Raw genomic sequence first — 27,790 nt, 5'->3', positions numbered from 1 at the left:
AATTTGGTCATTTTTGAGCCTGTTTTAGACAAAACAAGCCATTTTCCAAAGCCTCTACAGACCTAACCGCTCAGTATTTTTGACTGATTCTTTGATAGGCTCATTCAGGTTAACCAGAGGTATGTTCTGGCTACCTCACCAGTTAGTGCATACTTTTTTTTTCAGATGCCAAAAATGGCCTCCAGACTCCAGCTTTCACTGAAATTAGTCCATACCAAGGGAAGTGTAAGACAACTACATGATGTAAAAGAATACACCAATACATTTGGGGTACAATAGATTCTTAGAAAGAACCAGAAAAATGAACTAACCTTCATTCTTTTTGCACTCAACTGTATAAAGCTAGGGGGTCAAATGTGTCATGGGACTGGCTGGAAACCATTTCACATTGTGTTGTTGCACTAGGTGATCTTCAGAAGACTTTGAACAACACTCTTGGAGGTGACCAGGGCACAAAACATGCACCCCCAGATCTTAAAGATGATATCAAAAGTCTTATGACCAGCCTTGATGAGCATAAAGTTTATCAAATTCAAAAAGGGTGGATGGTAAAGGATGAAGAAGTTGTAGAAGATGTTGTTGGAGTGGGACTACAAAGCCTAACAGCAGGTGAGAAGAGTCCACTAAACAAGTATAATGCAGTCTTCAGAAGACTTCAACAATGGCGCAAAATGAGACCAGTATCATCTTCCACCACCCTCGAAAAACCATCTGAACAGGCTGCAGCAACACTTTTGACCCAAACTCTGCAACCACAACCCACTGCCACATCTCCAGCTCCTGTGATTCCAGCAACTGAAACGGATGAGGAGGCACTTGAGGAAGGTCTACTTTCAGTGGAAACAACTGAGATTGATAGAATCCTCAAGGACATTGAGAACAGGGTGGTGGATGAAACATTGCTGCGGCTAACTGAGGATGATGTTGCCTTTGACATGGATGAGATTGTTGTGGAAGACAATGAATTTGTTGATCCTGATGAGTCAGATACAAATGACAGTGAAGATGACATAGGCTGGATGGATGAAGGGCAATGGGAGGGGTGAGGATGAACACAGATGTATGTTGAGGTAGAGCAAATGTATCAAGATTCAACTTGATGGAATTTCAAGGGGGTGGCAGAATGTGGAAAAGAGACCAACACTTGTTATTTTTTTTTCTGAGTTCTGCTTGACACCCCCCCCCACCACCTACCTTCCTAATAGAGTATGTTTTTCCCATACTATGTTTTTTTTTTTTTTTTTTTTTTTTTTTTTTTTGAATTCATAAAATTCACAGAAAATCTACATGTAACAGGTAAATTCGGCCTAATGGTGGTGGTTACTCCAAATCTAATTATGTTGTACATTGCGCCACAGCCAGCTGCATCACAGTTATGGTTGCCGGGATTGTAATAGAGAGCTGGGAAGGGAGGGTAATGGTGTTGAGTAAGAATCCGAAGCGTCGAAAGTGGTGTGACAGATTGCAACTAGGTCAGCATAAAGGCCGTTGAGTAGACTAGCATGAGAAGCCTGAGCCTCTTGGCTTGGGCCCTTGGGGCGGCATGTGGAGTGTATTAGGGTGTGTCAAGACTAGTGATCACCAAGGGTAACCCCTGGGTACAAATGAGCTGACCCGTACCCTGACCTGCTCATACCCCTACCCAGCTGTGGGGTCAACGTGTGGGTAAGGGTATGTACAAGGGTCAGCCGGGTCTGACGGGTTGGGAACAGGTCTGACAGGTCGCACATCACAATACCTGCTACGAGTGTACTAAAGTTACTTAAGTTGTATGTATGGTATCCCAGCCATCCTCCAGGTCGTTGTCATCACCTTCTGTCTCAGGCAGTCATGTAACCGAGAGCATGTCCTTATCCTTCACATAACCGAGTAGGCTCCATGCCTGCAGGCACATGAGAGAGTGCGTGGTTTGAGGAGACAGCCAGTTGCGGAGATGTGAAAGGAGAATTCAGCCTCAGCTAAATACTCGCTCGACATCAACAGAAGTAGCTGAGAAATATGTAAGAATGATTGATGTATAGAAAAGAGAGGACGTACCAGGAATAGAAAGGTAATCGAGTGCAATCTGCGAGAGGCGAGGGTACACATTTTTCTTGGAAGCCCACCAAGAGAGCATGTCTGACAGCTTCATTGGAACAATGTCTTCAGCAAGGTATTGAGAGAGTTCATCTTCATTGGTACAAGTTGGTGCTGCTGAAAATACTGGAAGCACGTCGAACATATTGGTTGACAGAGATGCATTCTAATGGAATTTCAGTTGTAAGAACTATCAACCATACTATCAATGAATTACATACCTTTTTTTGAGCCTGCACAGTGAGGACAATGCTTGGCTCCTCGAGATCCACAGGGAGGTCCTTGTATGAGTTAGTATATTCTTGCTGAGTGAGACGTTCTGCCTCGTCTATCCATTCCTTTTCCCATTTCGCCGTTTTGAAATAATTGAGTTTGCATCGTGGATCAAGCACTGATGTTAGTCGAAGAAAGGTCAGTGTAAAACATTGTACGTGAACTGTAAACACGTACCCATCGCAATGCAATAAACCTTTGAACAATCAGAGCGCTCGTAGTACCTGTTCAAAGTCTTTTTGGCCAGACTAGCAGCAGCACAGATGGATGCTGGAAGTTTGAAGTTGACAGATGCAGTTGTCAGCCACTCATCAATGTGGTCCATTGCTGGAAGGATGGTTGGGATGTTGGGTGTCGAGCGCGAAAAGAACAACATTGCGTCCTTGAAAATCTAAGAAGTGATTGGTAAGTGTCTGCTGTTGATGGATGTTGATTTCTAAACTCACCATCAACAACAACAACAATTGCTTCGTGATCTCCCATTCTTCATCACTGAGCTCATACTGTCAAATACCAAGGCTTTTATCTGTGGTAAGTCTGTCGATTGCCTTTCGATAATCGATCGCGAACTTTAACATGTCATAGGTCAAGTTCCAGCATGTCGAGACATCACAAGGCATCGCACGTTCGTCAAGCTTCATGTCCTTCAAGGTTGAGAACCATTTGGGAAGCAAGAGAGTGGTGGAGTTAACGATTGCATAGGAGAGTTTCCGAAGCTGTGGTTCAAAGGTAAGTCATGATATCTTTGCATTCAGAACATAAGTACAACTTACCTTGACAAGTAGCAGTCGAACCGAAAGCACACTGTCGTCCAACGCTGCCCGCTCAATGTCTGTCAATTCAAGCCTCTTGTCAACCCAACCATCGGTACTGTCCACCTTGCCACCTTCCTCCTTGTTTTCGTATCCTGCAGCCTGTGTCTCAAGTTCCTCAACATCGATGTTTTTGGCGAGTTCCTTCAGCTCAGCAGTCACACTGTCCAACACAGAATCCTTATCGGCATCTGGAACATCGAAAACACAGATAGCCGTCTTTGCTATGAGGCTGAGAAGATGGTTGAAGCATCAAATGAGGTTCGATTCACCGGGGAAAGATCGAATGAGCGTAGATAGCTCGACAATTATGGTACCATTGTTTGAAGCATTATTGCAGGTAATTGAGAGGATCTGGTAAAATAGGTAAGAGATTGTTCTACTACAGGAAGATTGGCAACGCTTACCTTCTCAGATATCCCAAAATCTTCCAGAATGTCTCAGAATGCCTTAGCAAGGTTCAAGCTGGAATGGGAGTGAGGAACCTTGACGATATCAAGCAGCATCGAAATTGGGATGCCATCACGCTTGAAGTGGACCGTAACCGCAACATATGCCTTATGGTTTGGGGAGGACCACACATCCGTAGCAAAACTGAGGGTGCCGGGGTGTTCCTGATGATATGTAAGTTTCACGCTGTCAAGTGACTTTCAATTGTCTCACCTGGAGTATTCTAGTGATCCTATTTCGAGTTTTTGCAAACACCAGCTTGACATCGCAAGCAGACATGCTCGAGGATGGGAGCCAATACCCAGGCCATCCAGTTTTCATCAAGCTTTGAAATCCACAGTTGTTCACGATGTTTAGCGGTCAAGAGCTCTCGGCAACCCAACGAACGATCTCTGCCCTGTTCAAGTTCATGTTTGAGTGACTGACTTTCCCCATGTGAGTTTATAGATGTTACCTTGTTTCCGTTCTTGTATGTTGACGATGAGAATAGCTAACCTTTCCCTTTCCTTGCTGTTCAAATGCGGCCATGATTGAACCTGATACTGAACCCCCTTTCGTCGCCTTGTGGATTTCATCAGCAGGACGGCTACGTGCGGCATTGACATTGTCTTCACCCCAACACTTCACAGCGTGCCTCCTGAGATTGCTGGTGGACTTGGCATCCTTGGTGTTGACGAACCGGCGAACATGGCGACTGGTACCACGGCAATGAGTCGCACCACAAATAAAGGTATGCACGCAGCATCCTTTGACATAGTCAATGATCGGATCAGGCTTGAAAAATCCATAAATGCCTGCTGTCCATTCCTTTGCTAATTGCTCTGTTAAGAAATCATTTGGTAAGTATCTAGTATTAAAAGGTGCTCTCTCTTACCTAGTTCTTTTTCAGCAGCCATCTCCTTGTTGTCCGATACCATGATAACATCAGAATCGGGATCCAGGGTTTTACTGCGGTGAGAGTTGCTATCTTCATCTTCTTCATCATTGATAACAACCCTATGATTAGAAGTTACAGATGGGGAAGACTGCTGTTCCTGAATCGAAGAAGCCACCCCAGTCTCCTGGGCTGAAGATGCCGCATCCGAGTTGGTTACCTTGGTTTTCTTCTTGGGGCGAATACCTTTGACAAATGTGGAAATTGGTGCTGTAAGCTTTCACTTTGTTGCACTGAGAATTCTACCTGATGTAGATCTTTTGGGAGAGGGGTCTGGTGACTTCAACATGACAGAAGTCCGCTAAGCCTTTTGGGTATGCCAGAGGGTATCTGAGGCGTATTTTTTAAGGTTTGAGTAAATATGTACAGTAGTGATCGGGCATGCATATCCGCCTGTATAGTTGTAGCTCAGCACAGTTCAGCCACAACTCTGCTGCACGAAAACCCTCTAAAACCCTTGACAGGGGTACGGGTTGCAGCTCAGGTACATAAATACTAACCTGGACCCATACCCACTCATACCCAGCTTGAAAACCTGCGCAGGTTGCCATACCCTTGGTGATCACTAGTCAAGACTTGAGAGCTTGAGACTCAACATGATGTAGACAGTATGTCGCCACACTAGGTTTGCAATTGATTTGGACTGTCAGCACTTCAGCTTCAGATGCATCTCATCAATCATCCATGGAATGTCACTGACGATGAAAATTTGAAATTGATGAGGGTCACTTTTTTTTTTCAGCCTGCGGCCAGACACCCCTTGTTCGGGATCCACGTCCCACTACCCCCTTGCAGAATTTCACTAAGTCCAACATGACAAAGTGTGACCTCGACAAAACTGGATTTGTTCAGCCCAGCTGTTTCTGAACATAGCCTGTGGAGTTTGAAAGAAACGGTTGGTCACGAGCCTATACTGCTGTATTCAGCTGAATGTAGTAGTTGTGGCCCAGAATATAACACACTGTCCACAACACAACACATACTTACAGTAAGTACATACACATTTAGCACTCTCATACAATATGTTCCCCAAGGTTAAACTGTTCCAAATGATGTGCAGAAAAAAGACATTTGCATGATCTCAACAGTAATAATTTGAGAAAAGGATCACTCCTAGCAGGAAGCATCGGATTTTGGATGCCTTATTTTACGGTTGTGGTGTCCCCTGCTTGATGTTGGTAAGGGCTCACATCATTGAAGGCCAATGCTTATCCGGTGGGTTCAATTATTTTTGGTATTTCGTCTTTTCCTATCTTCACACTTGACTGTTGCGGTGTCAGCATCATGACATGCAGCATCACAAGAAATTGTTTATTTTTGGTATGACTTTTCAGCATCAGGTCGCTAGATGACCATGAGTACAAATAGTTGGATTCTGTAGGCAGAAGTAGCAAATGCAATTTTATCTACAGTCATGCATGTGCTAATGTTACACTGAATTCGTAGACATGAGATAGCAAGACAAGGTGAACATATTTTCGAACGAAACAAAGACAACATGATAAATAGGTATGCTATGTACAATCTGCAATTTATTTGAGGTAAAACGGAGAGGAATTGCATACATTGTGAAACAAATGGCGGAGAGGCAACCCAAATAGCAATTATGGGCCAATGTTACATGTGCTGTGATTGTCTATAAGATCAGCTGATGGGGAGAGATTTACTCGTCATCATCGTCGCTCGCACTGCCCTCACTCCCCGCTTCATCACCGTCACTGCCAGCATCATCCTCAGCTTCACCGGCACCTACAACACCAATCCCACCATCCAAAAAGTCCTTCAACTTGGGCCTAGGAATCACTTTTGGAAGGGGCGTCGATTTTGGCTTTGGTTCGGTAAATTTTTTCTTCTTCTTGACTGCTGCAGCCTTCCTCTTGTCCCAAGCCGCTTTGGTTTGCATGTTGTTAGCCTTGATAGCATCCTGTTCGTCCTTTCGCTCCTGATCTGCCACAGCCCACACTTCCACCACTGCATCATAGGCAACCCATCCTTCCTTCTGTGCCTCCTTTTGCTTCAAAACCTCACACACCTCCTTCTCCTTGGCCTGTGCAAGCTCATAGAAATTATTGCCACTCAAAAGCTGTGGTTGTATGGGTGGTGAGATATGCGAGGTTGGTCTTCTTGAGGGCTGCAACAGCATCCTGGAGGATCTCGAGATGAGAGGGTTTTGTTGATTGGGTGGGGGGTGTGGTTGTTGATTGTGTTGGGGGTGTGGCTGTTGATTGTGTGGGGGTTGATGTTGGTGGACTTGATGTGTGGTCAGGTGAATGTGGGATGGTTGTGCATGCAGCTGAGTGTGTTGTACATGTGATTGTTGGTGTTGGGATGGGGTTGGTTGATTGTGTATGGTGAGTGGTTGGATTTGACATGGATGGCCTGGGTGCATCCACTCTCACAATACTTTCCTGCTCTTTGGCCAGGTGGGACTCTGATTCTTCTGGGTCTTCGGAATCTGATTCAGCCTCCTCTACTAGATCTCAAAGCCTGTGCAACATGTCTGCAAAAATCTTTGCTGCATTGGAAGTTTCGACAGGCAGGTTTGCCTTGAGGGAGGTCTCCTTACTTGGAGCAAGCATGTCTGAAGTGACAACATCAGGATTGAAGGGATGGATGCCAGTCTTGCAAAAGGCAGTTTTGATATTTCCAGGGGTGAGTGCCTGTATGTATGCATTTGTGATGACACTGAGAAAATTTGATTTGGTGATAGCTGTGCCAGTATCCTGCAATAGTTTGTCGTGCTCCTTGCTAAGAAGAAGCTTGAGAATTGCAAATATTATGACATCAAGACCTTGGTAAATATGGGTGCTGTGATATAGGATTGGAAGGGAATGCCCAGAGGCCATAGTCAAACAGTGGTATATAGCTAGATTTGGATATCTTACATAATATATTGATCTTTTGTCTTGAACCACCACCTTGTCAGCAGTCTTGCCATCCTCTTGCACTACATGTAGTGCTTTGTATATCTGTACTTCCTACAGTATGCATAATCATGTTGGGCCAGCTGAGTATCTTGTAACTGCTCATTGCTCACTCATGGGTGTTGATCCCAGATCCACCCATTCTTGCCTCCTCCTTCCCTCTTGGCTTCAGCTATGCAAGAAGTTCAGAGTGAACGCTTCACAGGTGCCATATGCTGGGTAACAGAGAATGATGATTTGATGGAGGCGCATGAGTAAAAGGAAGGTGACGGTGAGTAATGTGAGTTGTGGCTGTCAACAACAAGTAAGCGGTGCTCCCCATTTGCCTTCATGTGTTTGTTCTTTGAAAATCTTCATCCAGGCTGCACCGATTTCGCCATCTGTCCAGCCTTTCTGCTGGTAGCCAATCCTAATCTTGGATTAGCAACAGCTACATGGATAAGACCTCGAGTTACATATGATGCGTTCAACAGATTATTTTCTCCCCATTTGACCTGATATGCATTCCCCTTGAAGATGGCGGCAGGAGGTGTGGTTGTTCCGTCGGCACAGATCTTAACTATAACAGTAATATTGTCCTGAGTTCCAGCACGCTGTTGATAAGGGGCAGCCTTTTTACAGGCACCGAAGACGTACTTGTGTTCACCACCTCCCTGGGCCTGTATCCCCACCTCATCAGATCCATAAATGTTGTGCAGCTTGATGTTGTATTTCTCGATGGTTTCACCCAGTAAGTTCCACCAGGCTTCGTTTGTGTGAGGGTTGGCAGCACACCCACGCTTGTCCTCAAGAGGGTGAGAGTGAGAGTGGGCAATCTTGATCTTCTCCATGTTCTGTTGGGCAAAGTGGTAAGTCCAGTTCTGACCAACACCCAGGCTCCTAAAAGCAGCCACTCGTCTCGCTCGATGAGCCTCTAATACTATGAGCCGTATGACTAATCTTATGATGTGATCATTGATGGGAGTGAACAAACAAATAAAGGTAAGGGCTCGAGCTCGCAAGAGAGCGGCTGCCAGAAAAGTCAGTCGGGGAGCTCGGAGATCATTGATTAACCCTAACGTTGGGTCCCAACTCCAAGGCCTTTCTGGACCTGCGTGACAGATCTTTGTTTGGACTTGGGGCTCGAACCCAACAGTGAATGGGTATGGAGTACTCTACGATGAAAGGTCCAGAACTGTGCTGCAGCAGAACCACAATAATATACTCATCATGCCCAGTCTCCAATGTGGACATTTCACCAATGTCATGTCAGTCCAAAACTATATATGTACAAGTCTATACACAAGACCTGCATAAGGTTCAAAGCAGTATTGTATTCTACATAAGGGCCCGGGATTCCAGTTTGCCAACTACCCAATGGCAAATCTACAATACCTCAATGAAGTAAGATCTATGAAGGCCTTTGAGTGAAGGCCTTTGAGGATTCAGAGATCACAGCCCACCAATTTCTTTACGAAATTCTATTGAAAAACATTTTTGAAGGCCATCCATTCACACTCGTCGATTATCGAGGACCTGGACACTATTCTCGACACTGTGCGCCAGTGTGCGCTCCACTCGAGCATATCGTGACCAAAATGTGACACGCTGGGTCCTTACAGATTTGAGACCCAACGTTAGGGTTAATCAATGGTCTCGGAGTTTCCCGACTGACTTTTCCGGCAGCCGCTCTCTCGCGAGCTCGAGCCCTTACCTTTGTTTATTTGTTCTTTCCCATCAATGATCACATTTGTCATACGCTAATAGTATTTAGAGGCTCATCGAGCGAGACGAGCGGCTGCATTTTGGAGCCTGACCAACACCTGTCAGTGGGAACTTGTCACCAAGACGCACTTTGCAGATGCTGTCAATGTGTTCCTTGAACTGCGCATGACTGAGAGGGAAGCCTCAATCAGCTATTTCAGCGATGAAGGCAATCACAATGTCTTCTTTGCCATCACCAAGCCATCTTCGGTCCACATTGGCCTGCTGACAAGTTTTGCCACCTCCTACTAAATGTTTTAGGGTCATATGGCAGAGTTTAACATGGTTGCCTGTCTCGACAAAGCATGTATCTTGTAATTCAATGCAAATGTGGTGAAGACCCTGGCAGGGGCTTGATTTTGAACGTTTCTGTGTCTGTTCTAAGCAGTAGGCAGAAATGGCCTGGAGCATCCATGCATCGTGGAGTCACTTGGCAGCAAGATGTTTTGCAAGGTCAGATTTCACTTGACCAGCCATGGAGAATGTCTGGGAGGGTGTTGGAGAAATTTCTAAGTTGTTGGGCAGCGTATATGTGTCCATTGAATGAGCCTCATTGCAGCTGCTAGGCAAATCTCATGAGAGCAATCTACTGTGCTAAACTCTTGCAGGCCTTCTGAAACTTGTTCCAGGCATTGAGGTATGTTCCGTCTACATAAATAACAAGAGTTCGGACATGAAAAACATGTTCTTTTTGTGTAGTCAATCAAATAGAGTTCAAAACATCGAAATTGGCACATCACATTGATAGATCAAGCAAATTTAATGAGTACTGAGGGTTCTTTCATATGCACAAACTTAATAACCTATTTTACATTACATAGAACTATTGATTGTGAGAAAAATCAGGTCAATAGCTGCACCTATTCACACAGGAGAGTACAAAAACTGTCGAAGTGTAACATTGAGTGATTACGTAACATTAGCCAGTGGATGACTGTACAGTGATTCTCGACAGGATATTGCTCATTTGTCCCAAAGCAGACATACCCCGGCAGTGGACCCTTGGTGGCTATGTTGTTTACAGTTGTAAAGTGCCAGCCGTTGTGGAGGGGTTCAAAAAAATAAGAGTTGCGTTCTTTAAAATAAATGATTGGATCAATGATTCATTGCACTTTTGAGATTCTGCCAAAAACTTTAATTCTCGAAATGATCATACCTCACATGACCTGTGGGAACGATGCCGAAGTGACACTCATCGCTCACAAACCAACAACCATACCACGCCGTATACCTTCCCTCTCAGAATCTCCCACCTGTCAACCCATCTCAAGTCCAACCTGACAGCTTCTGAAACTGAAAATTATCCCAACGTAGGTACAGAAACACCGTCCCAACTATGCAAACCACATCCAGTGAGGGTGTGAAACGATGAGTCCAACGACGAGTGCTCAACCACACTGTGGTCCATGGATGATAAAAGCTGCCAGCAGTGAAGAAAAGCAATCGGCCACCCAATGTGCACGACAGGACTTGGACACAGCCCCATCTACACAAGTCAGTCACCAACAACAAACATATACAGGACAAATACAGGACAAGTGAATTCCAAAGAAGCACAGGAGATATCTAAGCAACCACAACGTGATTCACTTGGCATGGCATGGGATGACACCCTTCCAGGTGGGAAATGGTGGGGCTGAGAAGCTAGGGGATCCAAGTTGCAACTGGTATGTGGCCAACTACCTCCGCTGTTAAGAAATGTTGTTCTAGTGGCATAGGTATTACAGATAGATATTTTGTATTGCCAATATGTAGTAGTTACTGTATTCCCTTATAAATATTCTTCATCTTAGAAATATATCAGTGCCAAAGCAACCACTTATTTTACAGAGGATGTACTCAGGTACTTAAGACTTCACGCGATACGTGTTTGGGTGCTTGTTGGGCCGTCATCACGTGATGACGCTCCTTTTTAAGAATTAAGGTTTTCGGCGGAAAGTGATCTGATTCATTGATTGTATTTGTAATCTAAACTTTATATTTTGCAGGTCAAATAACATCTAGAAATGTAGCTCGTTTTTTTTGAAAACCCCGGAACGACGGCTGGTTAGGAGGCTTCCCCAATCGCCGATTCATTGATACGTACTCGGGAAAAAAACTCAAAATCAACTTGTGCATTTCGTAGCTTTCCGAAAGCGTCTGTAATATGTTTAGCAAGCGCATGCGCGCGCGCTTGATAACCACCCAACATCACCCCGAGCCTTTTCTCCAGTTTTGTTGCTTTGCTAGCAGCTTGGTCATAGCATCACGACTTTCATTCGTGAGAAAAGAGTAGCCTTCAAACATGGGCTTCCAGCGACATTGTGGTTGTATCAGTCCATGTTTTTATTGCTGCATCATATGCTAGCTGTTGGCGACGGTGCGCCCAGGACACTTCTTCGTCGACCGTTTCTGCCTTGGAAAGGACGAGAAGGCCTTCGCGCAGTCGATCAGCGTTGGCGTTAGGAAAACCAACAGCTGAAGCAAGTTCCAAATGTATTGCCATTTTTGCTGCTTCAATGTCTTCATCGGCAGGAATTTCGTACGTAGTCTGTGTTGCACCCGGTGTTGTTGTCCCAGGTATCGGATGCGCAATCGCGTCATGGTGCATGAGTTGAACGAGTTCAGCATTGATGAGATGCTGCACTTGAGTATAGTCGGCGTCGTCCTCTCCCTTATTTAGCCGCTGGAGCAACGGTGCGACGTCGACGTTGGCTGGCCTAGGAAGGTTGAGCTGAACCACCTGGGACCGTCGCGCCAACGCCTTTCTTTCTTGCTCTTCTCGATCACGTCGCGATCGCATCTCGCTCAGCTGCATCTTCGTCATGCAACGGGGCCATTTCAGTCTAATCCACTTCGTCGTCAGGAACAACCAACTCGAAATTATTTTCCGGCTTTGGAAGACTTAAAAAACCAGCCTTGAGTACACGTTTAGCGGACGTTATCCGAAGACGTTGGTCACGAGGTGTATCACCAGATATCGAATAATCTCCTGGGTTGATAGAGAGATTATCACGCAAAGGTGTAGACAGCGCCCCTGATCCGCTCACAGTACGAGGTCCAAAAGCAGAGGGGTCAGCGTTGTCCTGTAGTGGCGTGGCAAGGGGATTGGGTGTGAAAGCCACCTGATGGCGGGGTGTTGCGCCTTCAAAACCTGTCCCGCCTCCAAGTCCAACATGTATGGGCGTATTTTCATCACCCAACAAAGGTGTTTGAGCGATAGTCATATTACGCAGATTTCTGGCCTCCATCATGACATTGTCCTCTGTTAGCAATAGTTAAGTGAATGTCGAAGCGTGCGTTTCGCTTCCAAAGGCACTCACGCTGAGGTTCGGTTCTCGGTGTCCTCGCCATTCTAGCAGCATTGAGGCCCTCGTAGTCACTCGGGAGAAGTAGACTAGAACGTACGTCCATCCCTTTTCGCTGTCTTGTGGCGCATTCTGGTGAGAGTATGGTTAAAGTGATGAGGAGGAGGAGGAGAAAAGGCTTGCGTACATGATTCCCGCAGCTTTTAACTCTCGCTTCTTTTGCAAAACTGCTAAACGCCTTGCCTCTTCGAGCTGCCTTTCCCGTGCCTTTCGTTTTGCCTTCTTTCCCTGTGTATTTGCAAGCCTGGCTCTAGCTTCTGATAACATCTCCTTCTCTGGATATGTACGCATCAGAGTTGTTAAGTAAAGAGTGAGGTACGACAAACCATCTTCATCCATGTCAATGGGATCAGGGCGAGCTGGTTTCGTCTCTGGATCTGGGTCTATTTCACCTGGCCGTAGCCTACGAATATCGTCAGCGCTGGGGCTAGCATCGCCGGAGGGACCGGTCAAGCCCAATTCCTCATTATCCTTGGATTGGGCCTCATCCAGAAGCTTTTGATAGCGTTCCAAGCATTGGATAGCAGTTCTGCCAACGATTGGCGCCATTGTACGCCATTGTGTGGCATCAGCTTTGCTAGATGCAAAAGCTTTTCGTCTTCTGTCTGAAACGAGGTCAAATAGAGCAGAGAAATGGAAAAGAGGTAGATGCAAACCTTGGACCATTCGGTCTTCTTGATGGAGGGATCCAGCCACTCATACCAGCGAGCTTTGCATTGTTTTGGCGTCTTCCTGACAAGAAGAGACGAAATTCGGGCCCTGATTACTTACGTGTTTTCAGAAGAAAAGATGGATAAAAGAAAGAAGAGGGCACCATACTTTGCGATGGCAGCCTTGAGAACCTCGTCCTCGGTGTTCTGAGAACTTTTAGAATGGAGCAAGGATTGAAAGGGAACCACTGCAACTGGGTAAGTTGGAAAAGAATAAGAGAGCAACAACAAACTGACCTCCTTTTATGATGATTCTGACCATGATACATTGACAGAGCGACTCCGAGCCCAGGAGGTCGGAGCGTGACGACGTGACCTGGGCTCATGAATGGGACACGTGACTTAAATTTGGGTAGCCGGTCGGTGAACAAGCCGGTCAGCGGGGCAGAGGGTGTTCTGAGTTCTCCAAGAGATTCAAGCGCAGTTAAAAAAAAGTCGACTCAATTGTCTACAAATTACCTATTGATTGTTGAACTGCCAAGTTGTTACGAGTCCTACTATTGATCGTAATCCAAGTAGGGTAGTGAGTTATCCAAGGGTTCCACAGAGTTATCTAATGAGCTCTAATGAGTTATGTTATTATCTAATATATAATATCTAGTTACCGGAAATGCAGTCTCATCAGCATGGTTCAACCAGGTCCAACCCCGCCACCACTGCCACTACCACCACCACCACTGCGCTCGACGTTCTTGACGTCCTCCTCTCCCCCCCGCTCATCGTTCTCAACCTCATCCAAGCTTCTTTCCGCTTCTCCTTCGTCTTTCTCTGCCATTCCACTCTCACACTCCGGCGACTCTCACCACTTTTTTTTGATCACCGTCACCCATCCAAATCATTGAAAACCGGACCCAACCATGGATGCTCAAATCGATTCAGACTCCAAATCTACGTGCGCCTTTCTTGGTTCTCTCCTTTCATCACCCTTATTTCCTCCCATGCAGCCCAAAACCACCTGTAGTTCGTGGTGCCCGCGCTTGTACAGTTTGTCGTGCTGCAAAGGCAAGCCACACAGTTTATGCTTCCGTTACTTATTAAGCGTCATTTTAATCAAGATGAAATGCGTCGGCGCTGAGGATGGCCAGAAATCTTGCCAGCGTTGTAAGCGTGCGAATGCAGAGTTTGTCGTTGTCAATGCCTTCTCCTGCCTTTCACTCATCTCGTATGTCTCTTAGATGCGTGTTCGAGAAACATCGTCGAGGTCGAAAGCCTGGTTCAAAGTATGTATTCTTGCCAATGGATAGTTTGAGGCACATCTGCTAATCGTTTCGATAGGTTGTCCGAGGCTTCCAAGGTCCTTCGTCGGCTTGAGAAGGGCCTTCACTCAGCAAAGCTGAAATCTCCGTCAGCAGACTCTGCATTGGCATCTCCCTACCAATCTTCCGACATCCGAGTTCCCCCTCCTCAAGAAATATCTTACCCAGGCCCCCGATCTGAACCTAGCTATGGTCCTCCGAATACACATTTTCCCACAAATGAGCTCCCCCCCCTCACCGTTCCGACATACCAAAATGGCGATGCTTATGCATCGTCAAGCAAAGGATCACGCAGCATGGACGTGGATGATGACGAAGAGGATCCCGATCGGAACGAAGAAGATTTTTTTCCCGCGAAGCTCATCAGGCGGGAAAATCGTCGGAATTCTTTTTTCAGGACGATCTTGAATCCAAACCCAGAAGAGGCCCCTGCAGCCGTTCCTGTCACTCCCAATCGTGGTAGCTCATTCACCCCTCCCCAAATACAGCTCGCCCCTTGCCCAGGCGGCCTCAGTGATCCTATAACAGCAGGCATTTTGACTGAGAAGGATGCAGAAACCTTGTTTGATTGCATATATCTACGTCTCAATCCCTTCATCAATCTCTTCGACCCCGCCCTGCACACCGTCCCTTATGTCCGCTCAAAGTGTCCCTTTCTTTTCACAACCCTTCTCATGGCAGCGTGCAAATTTTTTAAAGCTGATAGTTTTAAACCATGTCAGAAACTTGCCAACGAATTCGCCGTCCGGGCGTTTGCTGAGGCATGGAAGCGGGTCGAGGTCGTGCAAGCATTCGCCTGCCTTACTTACTGGAAAGATCCTGACGACAATGTGAGTTTCGTCTATACACACATCTCACGGAAAACTCTTAACGCTCTCCTTGGCTCAGAGAACTTGGACATATATTGGCTATGTCAGTGCACTCATATTCGCTGTTCGTTTCTCTACTAACCTTCATATAGGCCTGTCGCATGGCTGTTGAACTCGGCTTGAATCGATATGTTGCTCACCCCGCTCCCAGTGAAACACAATTGCAACGCCTTGAGCGTCGTAACCGCGAGCGAACATATCTTGTTCTCTTTGTTCACGATCGAAGTCTGAGCACCCAAACTGGCAGACACTGGATGCTCCCAGAGGACGATCTTATCAAGCATTCTAATACCTGGCACATGGGTAATGGTGGCAAGAACATCCGACCTGAGGATGTTATCATTGCTGCCTTTGTTTCCTTACGGCGCATTGCAGTCAGTCTGATTTACATACACAGCTAAGCAAAGCTGACATGTGGCGCCAGGCGGAAACGACTGATATCTTTTCTACCTCAAGGAGTGCGGCATCTGGTGTGAACACTGACATCAATTACGAGGTAGTCCTTCGCAACTGCAATGACAAATTAAATCAATGGGACGAGACCTGGCGGACAGAAATGGAACGAGGTAGCTCTTCTCCTCTACCACCAGCTGCTTCTTTAACTCTGGCCCTCCACACAGCCGGCGGGGAAAGCTTCCACACTTCTTTCCTTGCCCTTTTCCGACTATATGTTCGGCTGTTTTTGAATAGTTTCGGCATCCACGCATCCATGTTGCCTGTGCGTTCTACCCCCTCTCCCCCCCCCCTCCCCCTATTTGACCCCGTGTCTGACAGGGAAGTCGCCAAAGTCCCAGTTTGGGGGTTTTATCGATCTGTTGTACAAGCGCATTGGATTCACTGAAGATAGTTTCAAACGACTTCGTCAAGCTGAGTATGCTGGTAAGCGATTTTCTGTCGCGCACATAAACATCTGCATGACTTAATTCTGGTTCACAGCGATATGGGCAGGACACAATCACTGTAATGACGGCTTATTCTGCCGTTTTTCTACTGAAGGTACTGTACAATATTGAAAGGCGTCAGCAATCTCGTTCATTTATCACGATGTTCTGCAGCTTCTACGGACTTCAAATACCTATTCACAACTGAACGCGAGCACTGCGAAGGACATTCACGATTTAATTGCCGCAACAGCGGACTCATACTCTGATATTTACCCACCATCTACGTCCGCTGCCTACCACGCACGATTCCTCCGCAGTCTAGTGGAAAATGATACCTTCAAGGGCCGACGAAATCATGATGAACGAGAGCGGCACGACGGCATGCCAATTGACCCTCGGCTACAAGGTGGGAATGCCTCCTCTATTCCATTTACTACCGCCGATACAGATCATTTATTCCATAAACGTATTACTGTCGTAGGTGCACCTTCAATGAATGGATCAATACATGGCTCTCCCCCTCAAATATATCCACATCAAACACAGCGAGCACATGAACAGTCCTTCCACTTCCCCGCATCACCTCATCTTCCTGCACACCCACAAATTAACATGCATGAAGGACCTGATCTTTCCGGAAGGAACTCTATCGGAAACAACAACCATCTAAATAATGGGCCGGTTCAGTACCACGGGGGATATCCCCCTGGAACAGTGCACCACGCTTCCGAACTCGACGCACACTACTGGAAGAATATGTTTATAGAACTCGGTTTCGGGGACAATGGCGAAACCAATGCCATAGTGGCCACCGTTGGTACTAGCGATACACGCACAATGCAACAATACGTGGAACATCACCAACATCATCCGCCCGCCCAACATCAGAATCAGAATCACCAGAGCAATTCACATCACAGTCAACTAACGTACCATCACCACATGCCACATCCCGCTTCACACCCCAACTACGGGCATTGAACTCTCTATCCTGCCCAAACCCTGGCCTCCATTTTTTCAATTATCAACAATGTATTCTACTGCAGCTCTATCATCCATCAAATTACTGACCTCGAGAGGTCTGACTGGTGACCTACACTCCATCATTCATGCTTAGTTTATAGCCGATACGTATAACAAAAGAATGTATGCAATTGTAGCCACTGCTCAATGTAGATCAAAGATGATGCACTTTTCTTCTCAAGAATCTATACCGATAGGAAATATCATGACGGTCTGACCTACCGCCGCTGCAATGCGTGGGATACCGCGCATAGCAAGAAAATCAAAGTCTCGCAAAAAATGGGGCCGTGGCCGAAGATTGAAAACCGTTGGTTGCGCTTGAATGAAATTAATATTATAGACTTGAATGATGGCACCTTTGCTTGGTGATTGAGTCGATATTGCAAAATATTCAGGATATGTGTGACACCAGCTATGCAAAGATAAATAAAAAAGGGTTCATTTCGGTGAGTTCAGTTGTACCACATACCGAAAATGTTGTCCGCCCTCGAAAAAACTCGTACCGGTAATGAGCGGTTTTCCTCCCCTAAGTCTGGATATATCCCAGATAGAGAATTTTGGTCCATAAACACTCCCGATTCTCAAAAGGTGTGTCAAAACTAGTGATTGGAATGATCGAACGACCTACATGTCAACGGTGTCGGTGCGCCAGGCTGCGGAGGCAGACCAACGAGAAGTGTTGCCCATACAGGAAGCTGATAAGGCATATGGTTCTACCAATTCCACAAGGCTCGAGTGACGCAGGTTGGCTTGTTTGTTATCTTCAGGATCAGAACGCCAGTCCGTCAAGAAGATTGAGCCTCGGCAATCAGATACAAGAAACTCTTTGCTAGTGGATGGATGGGAACTGATGGTAGTCAGTGGATGGGAAAAGGGTATGACATATGCAGTTGGCTGTGGTCTTGGGGAGGGAGACGGACTGTCATGCATGTCCGATCTAGTTGGAACACTAGAAGAAATGTCAACGTTCGGACGAAGATCCCAAACCATTAGCATTTTATCATCTAGCATGGGTGCTGAGGGCAGTCTCAGGCAAAAAATATTGAAGCTTACCAGAAACTGTAGCAACATAACGCACACTGTCCTCGCTCCAGCCACCACAAAAGGTTATGTCGTTGACCCTGCCATGGTGACCACTGAGCCCACCACCAAAAGGAAAGATGTACTCCTCAACAGACGGTGATTTCGTCAAGAGATGGAGGCCATAATCGTCGCCAGCAGCGGCCAGCCTAGTCTATTGAATGATGAGGACAACGAAGACGGGTAAAAGGCTCACTCCAGAAGCCAATCGTCACCGGAAGTGGGAGAAACAGTGGCAGATGACCATGCAAGTGCAGTGACGCGTGAACCTATATGAAAGGATGCGATACAAGAGCACTGTGTGTCGGACTGGGGGTGTATGAGGGGATATAAAGGAGAGAGATTGGAGGTGCGCGCACCACGAGCAAGACGTCGACGGAGTGTTCGCCGCCGATAGCGAGGAGGTCTACGGCATCGTCGTTGCGACAAGCGCGAAGAGAGAAAATTTGAGTTGGATGAGGAAAGTTGATGTCCATGCTGTAGGCGGCCTTGTTGTTTACTTTTACCGTACTTATGCCACCTTCAAAAGGAGCGCCAAACCCTTGGCTTCTCGTCGCACTCTCCATTTCCTCCTTCGCCGTCTTCTTCGCCGTCGTCAAGAAAAGGGAGCTCTCCAACCCTGCCTCTAGCCAGCCAAGACAAGCAGATCATCCTCTTCTTCCACCGCGCCATAAACAGACTTGATGCCTGGCATCGTCGACATCACCCCAGCTTTCGACAACGAAAAGGTCACCGTTATCTTTGTTCTTGGTGGGCCTGGTGCCGGTAAGGGAACGCAATGTGCCCGTCTTGTGAAAGACTTTCATTTTTGTCATCTGTCGGGTATGCCCCTCGACCAATTTTTCCATTCTTTTTTTCCTCAAACATCGCCCCATATAGCTGGTGATCTTCTTCGCGCAGAGCAAAATCGCGAGGGTTCTCAATATGGAACGTTGATTCAAACCTGTATCCGTGAAGGAACCATCGTGCCTATGGAAGTCACAATCAAACTGCTGGAACACGCCATGGCTGCTGCCATGAGAGAGGGCAAGACTGGGGATGGCTGGTCTGAGGACAGAGGCCGTTTCCTTATCGATGGCTTCCCCCGCAAAATGGATCAGGCTCTCAAGTTCGATGAGACGGTAATCCCTTCTATCTTGTCCTCCGCATCCATCCTCAATTACTCTCAGGTGTGCCTTTCTACCCTCGTCATTTATTTTTCTACCACGGAGCAGGTCATGCTCGATCGACTGCTTGAGCGAGGAAAAACTAGCGGTCGAGAGGATGACAACGTGGAGAGTATCAAGAAACGTTTCCGTAAGTCCGACTCTTGTTTCCACCATGTCCTCTGTTCAATTCATGTTTATTGAGGCACCTATAAATCTGACACGATGCCCGTAATCGAACATTATGCTTCTCTGGGAAAGGTAGCAGAGGTTCGCTTCCGGTTACAAGCATCATCGGTCCGTCTCTGACCATCTTTGGACCTATAGGTGAACAGCTCTGGTTCGGTGGATTCTGTGTACAAGTTAGTTGGAGACGTCGTCGAGGACATTTTCTCTGGGGGTAAATATTCTACAAAGGTCGCCATCTGATTCCCTAACGTAACACTTCGTATATATCCCATGGATTCCATCACTAGGAGTACTGAATCATAGATTTCAACCGTAGATTGCAAATCCAGCGCCATCTTGAGTTGTAGCGGAGCAAACCGCTCGTCCGCCTGGCAGGAGATTCCAAATGGCACCGTCTGAACAAATAAGATGGGCACCCTCATCAACTTCATCCTATTCAAACATTGAGATTTTTGTGAAGGAATTGAGCAAGGTGACCTACGGGAATCCACTCCCAACCCCCACATCGTACATATTCAACAACCGCCGGTCCATTCCCTTCTGTTCCCACCTCTCCATAATGGTCGTATCTCAAATTGATGTGTGATCCATCTTTATATGCCTCACCCAAAATTGTCCACAGCTTTTGAGCAAACGCAGTCCGTTCTTCTGGGCTATCCCGCGAGATTGCAGGGTCTCGCAAGGGACGAACGATAACAATCTCGCAAGTATTTCCTGACGATGGAATCGATCTCGCGAGAGGGGTGATTCTAAAAGATGGCTCAAGGCGGTCTACATTGACAGTTGAAAGAAAATAGGAAAATGGACCGTCGACGTTCACATTCGGATCGTCCACCGTTGAACCAGGATGGACGATAAAAGACTGCGTTGCGAGGTCATATATTTGAATGACACCCGTCGATGACGAGGGAAAGAGCTTCACATGGCCGTCATACCACCTTGTGCTGTTTTTCTGTGCGGCCACTTTGAACCTATGATGATAAAGACGAAGATTTTTTAGATAAAGGGTCACCCCTACCTTTGGATCCCTGGATATTCCTCCCTCAAGCACTCCGAATCACGTAGGATGGATGCGTGCAATGAGGTGGAAACAACGACGGCAGCCACCGCAATCACGTCAGGTTGCGCCTTGTTTACTGGCGCCGACATGACTGTAACTGCCATTGACAATGGAAGCGTAGCACCTCCTTCGATATATGAGAGCAGGGATTGCAATCGATAGTTCATCTCGTCAATCGGAAGGTGGGGAGGAAAAAGGGACGAGTACAAAGCATTTGCGGTTCCACAGGGGACCAATACAAGGTGGATCTTAGGAAGAGTCCGGGCGTTGATTATTTCATGCAGAGTACCGTCTCCTGAGGCAACGAGGACGGTGATGGGTGCGTCCAAGTTTGTGGCGCAAAACTCTGCCACTGCAACGGCTGCGTGGCCCACTGAGGTCGTTTCGACGACGTGGGCGACTTGCTTGGAGTGGTGACGAAGAAGGGGAAGGACATATCCCTCAACAAACGATTTTGCAGTTTTGTCTCCGCAAACTGGATTGTAAAGTACGAGAAGAGGCATATTTACTGCAACAAACCTTGTTCACAATCATCTGTACCAATGTCTCTTCGCCAACACATCCCGCTCAAACCATTCACTTTGGCTTTAATTCAACTAGGGAATATCAGTCCCAATAAAGCAGACAATTTGAAGCATGCTCGAGAAATGATCCTCAAGGCAGCAAGCGTTGACAAAAAACCTGACCTCGTCGTGCTACCCGTCCGTGCCAGATCATCTTTGAGGATCGTCTCGAAACAATGATCATTATGCAGGAATGCTTCAACTCTCCCTATGGGCACGTTCATTTCCCAGTGTATGCAGAGAATATAGGATATTACCCTGGCAAACCGTACAGCGTACCAGAAAGCAAAAGCGAAAGCGTTCAAATGTTGTCTTCAGCAGCCAAGGAAACCGGAACGTGGTTAATCGGAGGGTCGATTCCAGAGCGGGATCTGACAAGCAACAAGGTGTACAATACTTGCACGGTCTATAACCCGAAAGGTAATTTTGCATATATTAGATGGTACAATGTTTACCATACTTACGGACTTTATCACATAGGCGATCTTGTTGCCATCCATCGAAAAATCCATCTGTTTGACATCGATATTCCAGGAAAAATCAAGTTCAAGGTATTTATCTTGGTCGTAACGCTTTCGACGCGCTATTGATAGTCGTTTCTGGTAGGAAAGCGAAACTCTAACAGGAGGAGCAAACCTGAGCTCATTTGATACTGGTACGCTGATTGACTGCGTTTGGGGGCTATCCCCGAGCTATCGTATACCACAGAATTCGCGCGTATTGGGCTGGGGATATGCTATGACATTCGATTTCCCGAGTTGGCGATGATAGCTGCACGCCAAGGTGGGCATCCGTTGAGGGATTGATTGAAGGAACTGAGTTTGTCAAGGTTGCCAGATGCTGATTTACCCCGGTGCTTTCAATCTCACGACGGGACCGCTTCATTGGGAGCTGCTCCAGCGCAGCAGGTGCGTCACGTAGTATTTATGCGTGATATTTTTGAATCTCTGACACTACAGACGGTAGAGCGGTGGATAATCAAGTGTTTATGTCCATGTGCAGTCCTGCCCGAGACCTGAGCGCTGGATACCATGCATGGGGGCACTCAATGGTCGTGGATCCCATGTGGGTGAATGTCTGTATCTCAATGACACTTATTAGAGTTTCTATTTTTTTCAAGGGGAAAAGTAGTGGCAACTGCTGGAGAAGACGAGGAGATAATTTATGCAAATATCGGTATGTGCGAAAGAGAAAAAAAGGAAAAGCGAACATCTAAAGAAAGGCGGGAACAGATACTGGAGTATTTGAAGAAACGAGGCGAGGTATACCAGTTGGGACCCAACGTCGATTTGACGTTTACAAGGATGTTGCGGAGAATGTCCCGATTTAGTAAACATTGTAGAAGGATCTGGAAATGTGCACAGCTTTTTTTTATTTTACTTTTAATTTCACCTGAACTCAGCGGAACTCTTGCTCAAACTACTACTCACAATGGTCAGAGAAACGTTTGTATCGTCTTCTCATTGAAACAAAAAAACACTCACCTGCGTCACTACAGAAAATACTACGATCTTCTCGAGGTCCCGCCCACTGCCTCGGAATCAGATCTCAAAAAAGCCTACCGTAAAAAGTATCTCAGTTCCATTTCTTTCCTTACCTTCTTCTCATCTTTTACTCCCAGGGCTTTGAGATTGCATCCCGACAAAGGTGGCGACCCAGAGTTGTTCAAAGAAGTCACCCATGCGTCCGTCTGTTTCCTCATCATCAGCCAACGCCTTTCTCAATTTATTCACAGATACGAGGTTCTATCAGATCCGGATAAGCGCAGCGTATACGATGCACGAGGTGAAGCAGGATTATCTGAACAGGGTGGCTTGGGTGGCATGGATCCTCAAGTACGTCTTCTCTCAATCTCCTATCATTATCCTTAATCCCCGCTTTTAGGATTTGTTCAGTCAGCTCTTTGGAGGGGGTGGCGGATTCTTCGGTGGCGGAGGTGGCCGTTCACAAGGGCCTCGGAAAACAAAAGATCTCGTTCATCGTGTACACGTCACCCTCGAGGACCTCTACAAAGGCAAAACAACAAAGCTCGCATTGACACGCAACGTTATCTGTACAAAATGCAAAGGAAAGGGCGGGAAAGAGGGTGCTGTGCGACAATGTCACGGTTGCAGCGGTCGTGGTACCAGGGTAACGCTGCGTCAGATGGGCCCGATGATTCAACAGATACAGTCACCTTGTGATGATTGCGGTGGGACCGGCGAAACTATCAATCTCAAAGATCGGTGTACGACTTGCAAAGGGAAAAAGGTTCTCCCCGATAAAAAGTTTTTGGAGGTTCACATCGACAAGGGTATGAAGGGTGGTCAAACTATTCAATTCAGAGGAGAAAGCGATCAGTCCCCAACGGCGGAACCAGGGGATGTTGTTATCGTAATCGAGGAGAAAAACCATAGCCGTTTCCGCAGACAAGAAAACGATTTGATTATAGAAGTCGAGGTGGACTTGTTGACGGCGCTCGCAGGCGGCCACTTTGCCATCAGACACCTGGACGACCGGGCTTTGATGGTAAAAATCGAACCAGGGGAGGTTGTAAAGCATGGTAGGAGTCTGTCCATGTCTCGTGCATTGCTTACGCTCATTCCATCGTATTCAGGCGAGGTCAAGGTGATACATGGGCAAGGCATGCCTTCGCAACGGCATCATGAGCCTGGAGATCTCTATGTCAAACTCAACGTTAAATTCCCCGACGTCATCGAACCGTCTGCTATTCCACTTCTCGAGCGGGCACTGCCACCACGGGCACCTGTGGAAAAGTTTGACAAGAACATCATTCTCGAGGAAGTTTCGATGGACGATGCTGATACCAGGTCAAGAGCTGGCGTCCGTGACGATGCGATGGACGAAGATCATGATGAACCACGGGTGCAATGTGCCAACCAGTAATGAGAGGACTTGAGACGTTGAGACGTTTATAGATTGTTATGTGGCTACTCCGATACACTTGTCATTAATACCTACACTCTTCCAGCAGACATCTTCTAACAATCCCAGCTAGTCTGATGTTGCATTAGAGGTGGATAGTACACAATCAAAGAACATTTACTTCTGGGTTTAGCTTGAAGTCCTCATAATCCTGACGATTGAAAAAGCTGATTTCAGTCTCATTTTCTATATGGTCAATGTCACCGTATACGCAAAGTTGAAAGATGTATCAACGACATACCAAAGCCGAGATCTGCCAATAACGCGTCGTCGTTGTTTAATATCCAATCATCATGGTCCAGATTGATGATAAGATTAGATGTCTGCGCTCAAAGGGTCAGATTGGGCGAAGAGCAAAATGAATGAAGGTGACTTTTGCGCCGTGAGCATTGGTGTACAGTTTCAGAGTATCTAAAAGAGTGTTAGCGAAGGTGCTGGGAGGGAAGAAGGATAACAGACCAAGAAGGACATTTCTGTATGGCTTCCAGCCTGCCTTGTCGAGTATTGATTTGTGAACAATGTCCTTTAGTTGAGCGGTGGTGGTGGTGGTGAGATCGACGTTGTGCAGGACGAGGCTACGTTCGGTGCGAAATTTGAAAGATTTGATGATGCGCACAGTGAGCGTCGCTGAAGTCTTTGGTCGTGCGACGTTGGTAAGGACGTCCATGTCGATCGACATTGTTTGTCACTGTCGGTGACGATGCAGACAACCTCCACATCCCATTCCGTGGACATATCCCATCCAATGGATCCCAGGTCCTTGACTACTCTTCCAGAAATCCTATCAGCTCTTTCCGCATTTCAGTCCGAAGAGGCAGAGCTCTCCAATGCTTTGTCCGACTTGCTCGACGCCAGAGACCCCATCGTTGCTTCCTTGAACCGTTTACGTTCGCTGCTCCCTCAGCTCGACGAATGTCGGCTAGAAGCCTCCTTTTTATCACAAAAAGTTTCCAACACAGCGAAAACTGCTGAAAGAGTGGGTAGTCGCGTACGGTGTCTTGATGAGGAAATGGGACGCGTCCGAGAGGCAGCAGACCGTGTTGGACAGGTCATGGATCTCAAGGTAAAGTATGTTCCTTTATATTCTTCAATCATTCTCTTCATGCCATGACCCCCCACAGTCGTCTCTCGCGTCGCTACAGGCGTCTATCGACAGTCGAGATTGGGAGTCAGCTGCAAGACACTGCGCTAGAGCCATGTCGCTGCCCCTTGAGGTCATCTCTGGTCCTTTCGCGGAAACAGCTGTTGTGCGTATGATATCCATTTATTGCATTTCCAGATGGACAATAAGGATTTCTTCGATTTAGCCCACTTCAGAGAGCCATTTACCTCCAGTGCAAACGTTGCAAGCTGCAAGGGAAAAGCTTCTGGTCATCTTCCGACAAAACTTTGAGCAAGCATCACGGTCTCGAGATTCTACAGCGACCAGTCGCTTCTTCAAGTTATTTCCAGCCATTGGCTGGGAGACGGAGGGTCTCGATGCGTACGCTGCATTTGTCGTTGACCTCGTTCGTGTCCGAGCCCCCGCGTCAGCAAAGAGTGGGGCATATGCTGTCTTTTGAAAATCCCTTGACTGACTGAGGTTAAACAGCCTCATCGCCCCTCTACTACATTACAGCTTTGACAGCGTTATTTGAAAGCATTGCTATGATTGTGGATCAACATCAACCGGTTGTAGAAAAGTATTATGGTTCAGGGAAGATGGAGATTGTGGTGCAACGTCTGCTGGAAGAGTGTGATAGAGTGACGAAGAGCTTGAGAGATGGGTGGGAGGAGGATAGGTCTATGAAACGAAAGGTACGCGACGAACACCAATATCAGTGGCACCCATTTCTTACATGCCAAAGCTGGCTGAAGTGATCAATAACCCCCCCATACCCATGTTCTCTTCAGGTATCCGAAGGCAGCAAACTATGGTGGCTGATGAGGCAGTGATCGATCCAAGAGACATCGACAAAGTCTTGTCCGAGATAGCAGGGATGATGAGTCGCTGGAATCTGTTTAAGAAATTCTTGTCCGAGGCTCTCAAGGTAATACACTTCCTCTTTTGTCACTTTGATTAAACGCTCTCTCACCTACAGAAGGAATCTACAGAAGAACCGGAAAACTTGACTTCCCAGCATCTTTCTGAAACTCGTTTGGTTGATGACACGTCCTCAAATGGTGTCTTCGAAGACCTTGTTACCGCATATTACATCCCTCTTGAAATTTGGTACACTCGGACAATCATCGACAAGGTGTTTTTTGTTTCGAAATGGGAAAAGAGTAACTCACTGTTGGTCCTTGGAACAGGCGCATCGACTATCCTCTACAGATTTATCACAGTCGCCAATCACCACCACTACGCCTGACGACGTCTTTTATATTTTGAAATCCGTGACCTCACGCCTTCTCACCACTGGCTCTCTCACCAGCGTGGAACGCACGCTCGAACAGCTGAGGGATACCATCGATCAAGATTATATTGGCGTCATTAAAAAGAGGCTTGATGAGATTTATCGAAATCCTGGATCAGGTAATTCCAACGTTCGTCCAGATAGGGTGGAAAGGGAAAATCGCATCGCGTTCATAGTCAGTTGCCGTTGATCAAACTTCACTTTGGATCAGCTGACGGGTCGTTGCAGACGCTTTTGAACGATCTTGACTTGTCAGCGTCCCATCTAGAACGCCTGATCCGAGATCTCAGTGAAAGCTCTTCAATCCCGCAGCATTTTAGAGATAAAGAACAGACACTTGTAAAAGGTCATATTTCTTCATTCTCGACTCTTGTGTCTCGCTTTCGGTCCACTCTTAGAGTCAGTTCTTTCTGCTTAATTTGGACATTGCCGTTGACTTATTTTAGGTTGGAGTTGAGCAACTCTTCAACCAACTCATTCGGCCAAAGCTGCGAAACCTTGTCCCTGATATCTACAAAGATATTTCGTATGTTTTGGACGACGATGGGTATTCCACAGCAGACTATCAGGATCTAACACGCAAACGCTTTGTCAAAGTATGGGAGAGTTTGGTTGATGGTTACAAGGTGCCTTTCATCTGATTTTATGGCGGCTGTGGGGTGTCATTGAGTTTTTTTTTAGGATACGTTTTCTGATGGTAATTATCGCATGTTCTTTGGCCTGGCTTTAGAGGTCCTTCTTCGACCATGGGAAAAATTTGTGTTGGGTCTGAGGTTCACGGAGGTGTGTGTCCGCCTGTGTCAAAGAAAGACCCACACTTATTGGTTAATAGCTTGGGGCAATCCGTTTCGACCGAGACCTGCGAGGAATCACGACTTATCTTGCCTCTCAAATTGCTTTTGGTGACGTTAGGGAAAAGTTTTTGCGCTTGCAGCAAATATCTACTCTACTCAATTTGGATAGTGTACGTTTCATGAAATTTACCGAGGGATTAACGTTGATGATACGCGTCACAGGAGGAGGATGTGGACGAGTTTTATAATGGTTCTGGCATATCATGGAAACTGAGCACACAAGAAGCAAAGACGATTGCGAGTCTAAAATTGTAAAATCAGTGACCTTGCCTGGGGC

General features: G+C 46.6%; 11 protein-coding genes across 11 annotated transcripts; 6 read left to right on the top strand and 5 right to left on the bottom strand.

The window, feature by feature from the left end:
- Positions 1-238: 238 nt before the first annotated feature.
- LACBIDRAFT_306236 (uncharacterized protein) lies at positions 239-1,046 on the top strand (the record flags this gene model as incomplete). The annotated part of the gene is made up of 2 exons (XM_001875461.1): positions 239-243; positions 347-1,046. The coding sequence occupies 2 exons, from the start codon at positions 239-241 to the stop codon at positions 1,044-1,046; spliced, it is 705 nt and encodes a 234-aa protein (XP_001875496.1).
- A 1,809-nt stretch (positions 1,047-2,855) lies between these two features.
- Positions 2,856-3,493, bottom strand: LACBIDRAFT_306234 (uncharacterized protein; the record flags this gene model as incomplete). Its single annotated transcript, XM_001874938.1, has 3 exons — positions 2,856-3,065; positions 3,123-3,380; positions 3,479-3,493. The coding sequence occupies 3 exons, from the start codon at positions 3,491-3,493 to the stop codon at positions 2,856-2,858; spliced, it is 483 nt and encodes a 160-aa protein (XP_001874973.1).
- Positions 3,494-3,601: 108 nt separating this feature from the next.
- Positions 3,602-4,528, bottom strand: LACBIDRAFT_306233 (uncharacterized protein; the record flags this gene model as incomplete). Its single annotated transcript, XM_001874937.1, has 4 exons — positions 3,602-3,775; positions 3,825-3,936; positions 4,066-4,432; positions 4,486-4,528. The coding sequence occupies 4 exons, from the start codon at positions 4,526-4,528 to the stop codon at positions 3,602-3,604; spliced, it is 696 nt and encodes a 231-aa protein (XP_001874972.1).
- Positions 4,529-14,130: 9,602 nt separating this feature from the next.
- On the top strand, positions 14,131-16,483 carry LACBIDRAFT_230018 (uncharacterized protein; the record flags this gene model as incomplete). The annotated part of the gene is made up of 11 exons (XM_001875460.1): positions 14,131-14,283; positions 14,325-14,389; positions 14,445-14,489; positions 14,545-15,268; positions 15,305-15,355; positions 15,414-15,437; positions 15,487-15,768; positions 15,819-15,960; positions 16,015-16,105; positions 16,174-16,273; positions 16,331-16,483. The coding sequence occupies 11 exons, from the start codon at positions 14,131-14,133 to the stop codon at positions 16,481-16,483; spliced, it is 1,830 nt and encodes a 609-aa protein (XP_001875495.1).
- An 895-nt stretch (positions 16,484-17,378) lies between these two features.
- LACBIDRAFT_292380 (uncharacterized protein) lies at positions 17,379-18,857 on the bottom strand (the record flags this gene model as incomplete). The annotated part of the gene is made up of 6 exons (XM_001874936.1): positions 17,379-17,713; positions 17,771-17,881; positions 17,930-18,305; positions 18,355-18,530; positions 18,578-18,690; positions 18,741-18,857. The coding sequence occupies 6 exons, from the start codon at positions 18,855-18,857 to the stop codon at positions 17,479-17,481; spliced, it is 1,128 nt and encodes a 375-aa protein (XP_001874971.1). The 3' UTR covers positions 17,379-17,478.
- Positions 18,858-19,064: 207 nt separating this feature from the next.
- LACBIDRAFT_244113 (uncharacterized protein) lies at positions 19,065-19,955 on the top strand (the record flags this gene model as incomplete). The annotated part of the gene is made up of 5 exons (XM_001875459.1): positions 19,065-19,203; positions 19,261-19,502; positions 19,551-19,677; positions 19,732-19,796; positions 19,854-19,955. The coding sequence occupies 5 exons, from the start codon at positions 19,065-19,067 to the stop codon at positions 19,953-19,955; spliced, it is 675 nt and encodes a 224-aa protein (XP_001875494.1).
- Positions 19,956-20,021: 66 nt separating this feature from the next.
- Positions 20,022-21,278, bottom strand: LACBIDRAFT_306224 (uncharacterized protein; the record flags this gene model as incomplete). Its single annotated transcript, XM_001874935.1, has 3 exons — positions 20,022-20,147; positions 20,197-20,686; positions 20,734-21,278. 3 exons carry the CDS (start codon positions 21,276-21,278, stop codon positions 20,022-20,024), a joined length of 1,161 nt encoding a protein of 386 aa, XP_001874970.1.
- Positions 21,279-21,317: 39 nt separating this feature from the next.
- On the top strand, positions 21,318-22,733 carry LACBIDRAFT_171244 (uncharacterized protein; the record flags this gene model as incomplete). Its single annotated transcript, XM_001875458.1, has 9 exons — positions 21,318-21,476; positions 21,530-21,758; positions 21,819-21,889; positions 21,945-21,993; positions 22,047-22,121; positions 22,168-22,246; positions 22,305-22,403; positions 22,459-22,514; positions 22,571-22,733. 9 exons carry the CDS (start codon positions 21,318-21,320, stop codon positions 22,666-22,668), a joined length of 915 nt encoding a protein of 304 aa, XP_001875493.1. The 3' UTR covers positions 22,669-22,733.
- A 7-nt stretch (positions 22,734-22,740) lies between these two features.
- On the top strand, positions 22,741-24,387 carry LACBIDRAFT_192482 (uncharacterized protein). The gene is made up of 6 exons (XM_001875457.1): positions 22,741-22,783; positions 22,837-22,908; positions 22,960-23,022; positions 23,074-23,173; positions 23,223-23,880; positions 23,935-24,387. The coding sequence occupies exons 1-6, from the start codon at positions 22,770-22,772 to the stop codon at positions 24,222-24,224; spliced, it is 1,197 nt and encodes a 398-aa protein (XP_001875492.1). The 5' UTR covers positions 22,741-22,769; the 3' UTR covers positions 24,225-24,387.
- Positions 24,370-24,930, bottom strand: LACBIDRAFT_244798 (uncharacterized protein; the record flags this gene model as incomplete). The annotated part of the gene is made up of 4 exons (XM_001874934.1): positions 24,370-24,449; positions 24,505-24,586; positions 24,637-24,674; positions 24,723-24,930. The coding sequence occupies 4 exons, from the start codon at positions 24,928-24,930 to the stop codon at positions 24,370-24,372; spliced, it is 408 nt and encodes a 135-aa protein (XP_001874969.1).
- Positions 24,931-25,008: 78 nt separating this feature from the next.
- On the top strand, positions 25,009-27,768 carry LACBIDRAFT_306220 (uncharacterized protein; the record flags this gene model as incomplete). The annotated part of the gene is made up of 12 exons (XM_001875456.1): positions 25,009-25,326; positions 25,385-25,510; positions 25,571-25,802; positions 25,855-26,060; positions 26,111-26,293; positions 26,345-26,500; positions 26,556-26,834; positions 26,888-27,058; positions 27,106-27,285; positions 27,341-27,442; positions 27,492-27,623; positions 27,676-27,768. 12 exons carry the CDS (start codon positions 25,009-25,011, stop codon positions 27,766-27,768), a joined length of 2,178 nt encoding a protein of 725 aa, XP_001875491.1.
- Positions 27,769-27,790: the final 22 nt, after the last annotated feature.

Source organism: Laccaria bicolor, genomic scaffold (assembly GCF_000143565.1).
Source record: "Laccaria bicolor S238N-H82 LACBIscaffold_2 genomic scaffold, whole genome shotgun sequence".
NCBI lineage: Eukaryota > Fungi > Basidiomycota > Agaricomycetes > Agaricales > Hydnangiaceae > Laccaria > Laccaria bicolor.
Note: the sequence above shows the minus strand (reverse complement) of the source record. Positions and strands in the feature narration are given on the sequence as shown.

Excerpts from the sequence above, each read along its gene's own strand:
- LACBIDRAFT_192482 (XM_001875457.1), top strand. Across the intron at positions 22,909-22,959 it reads AAAAAAGCCTACCGTAAAAA|GGCTTTGAGATTGCATCCCG; the intron begins GTATCTCAGTTC and ends TTTTACTCCCAG. Across the intron at positions 23,881-23,934 it reads AGGGGAGGTTGTAAAGCATG|GCGAGGTCAAGGTGATACAT; the intron begins GTAGGAGTCTGT and ends CATCGTATTCAG.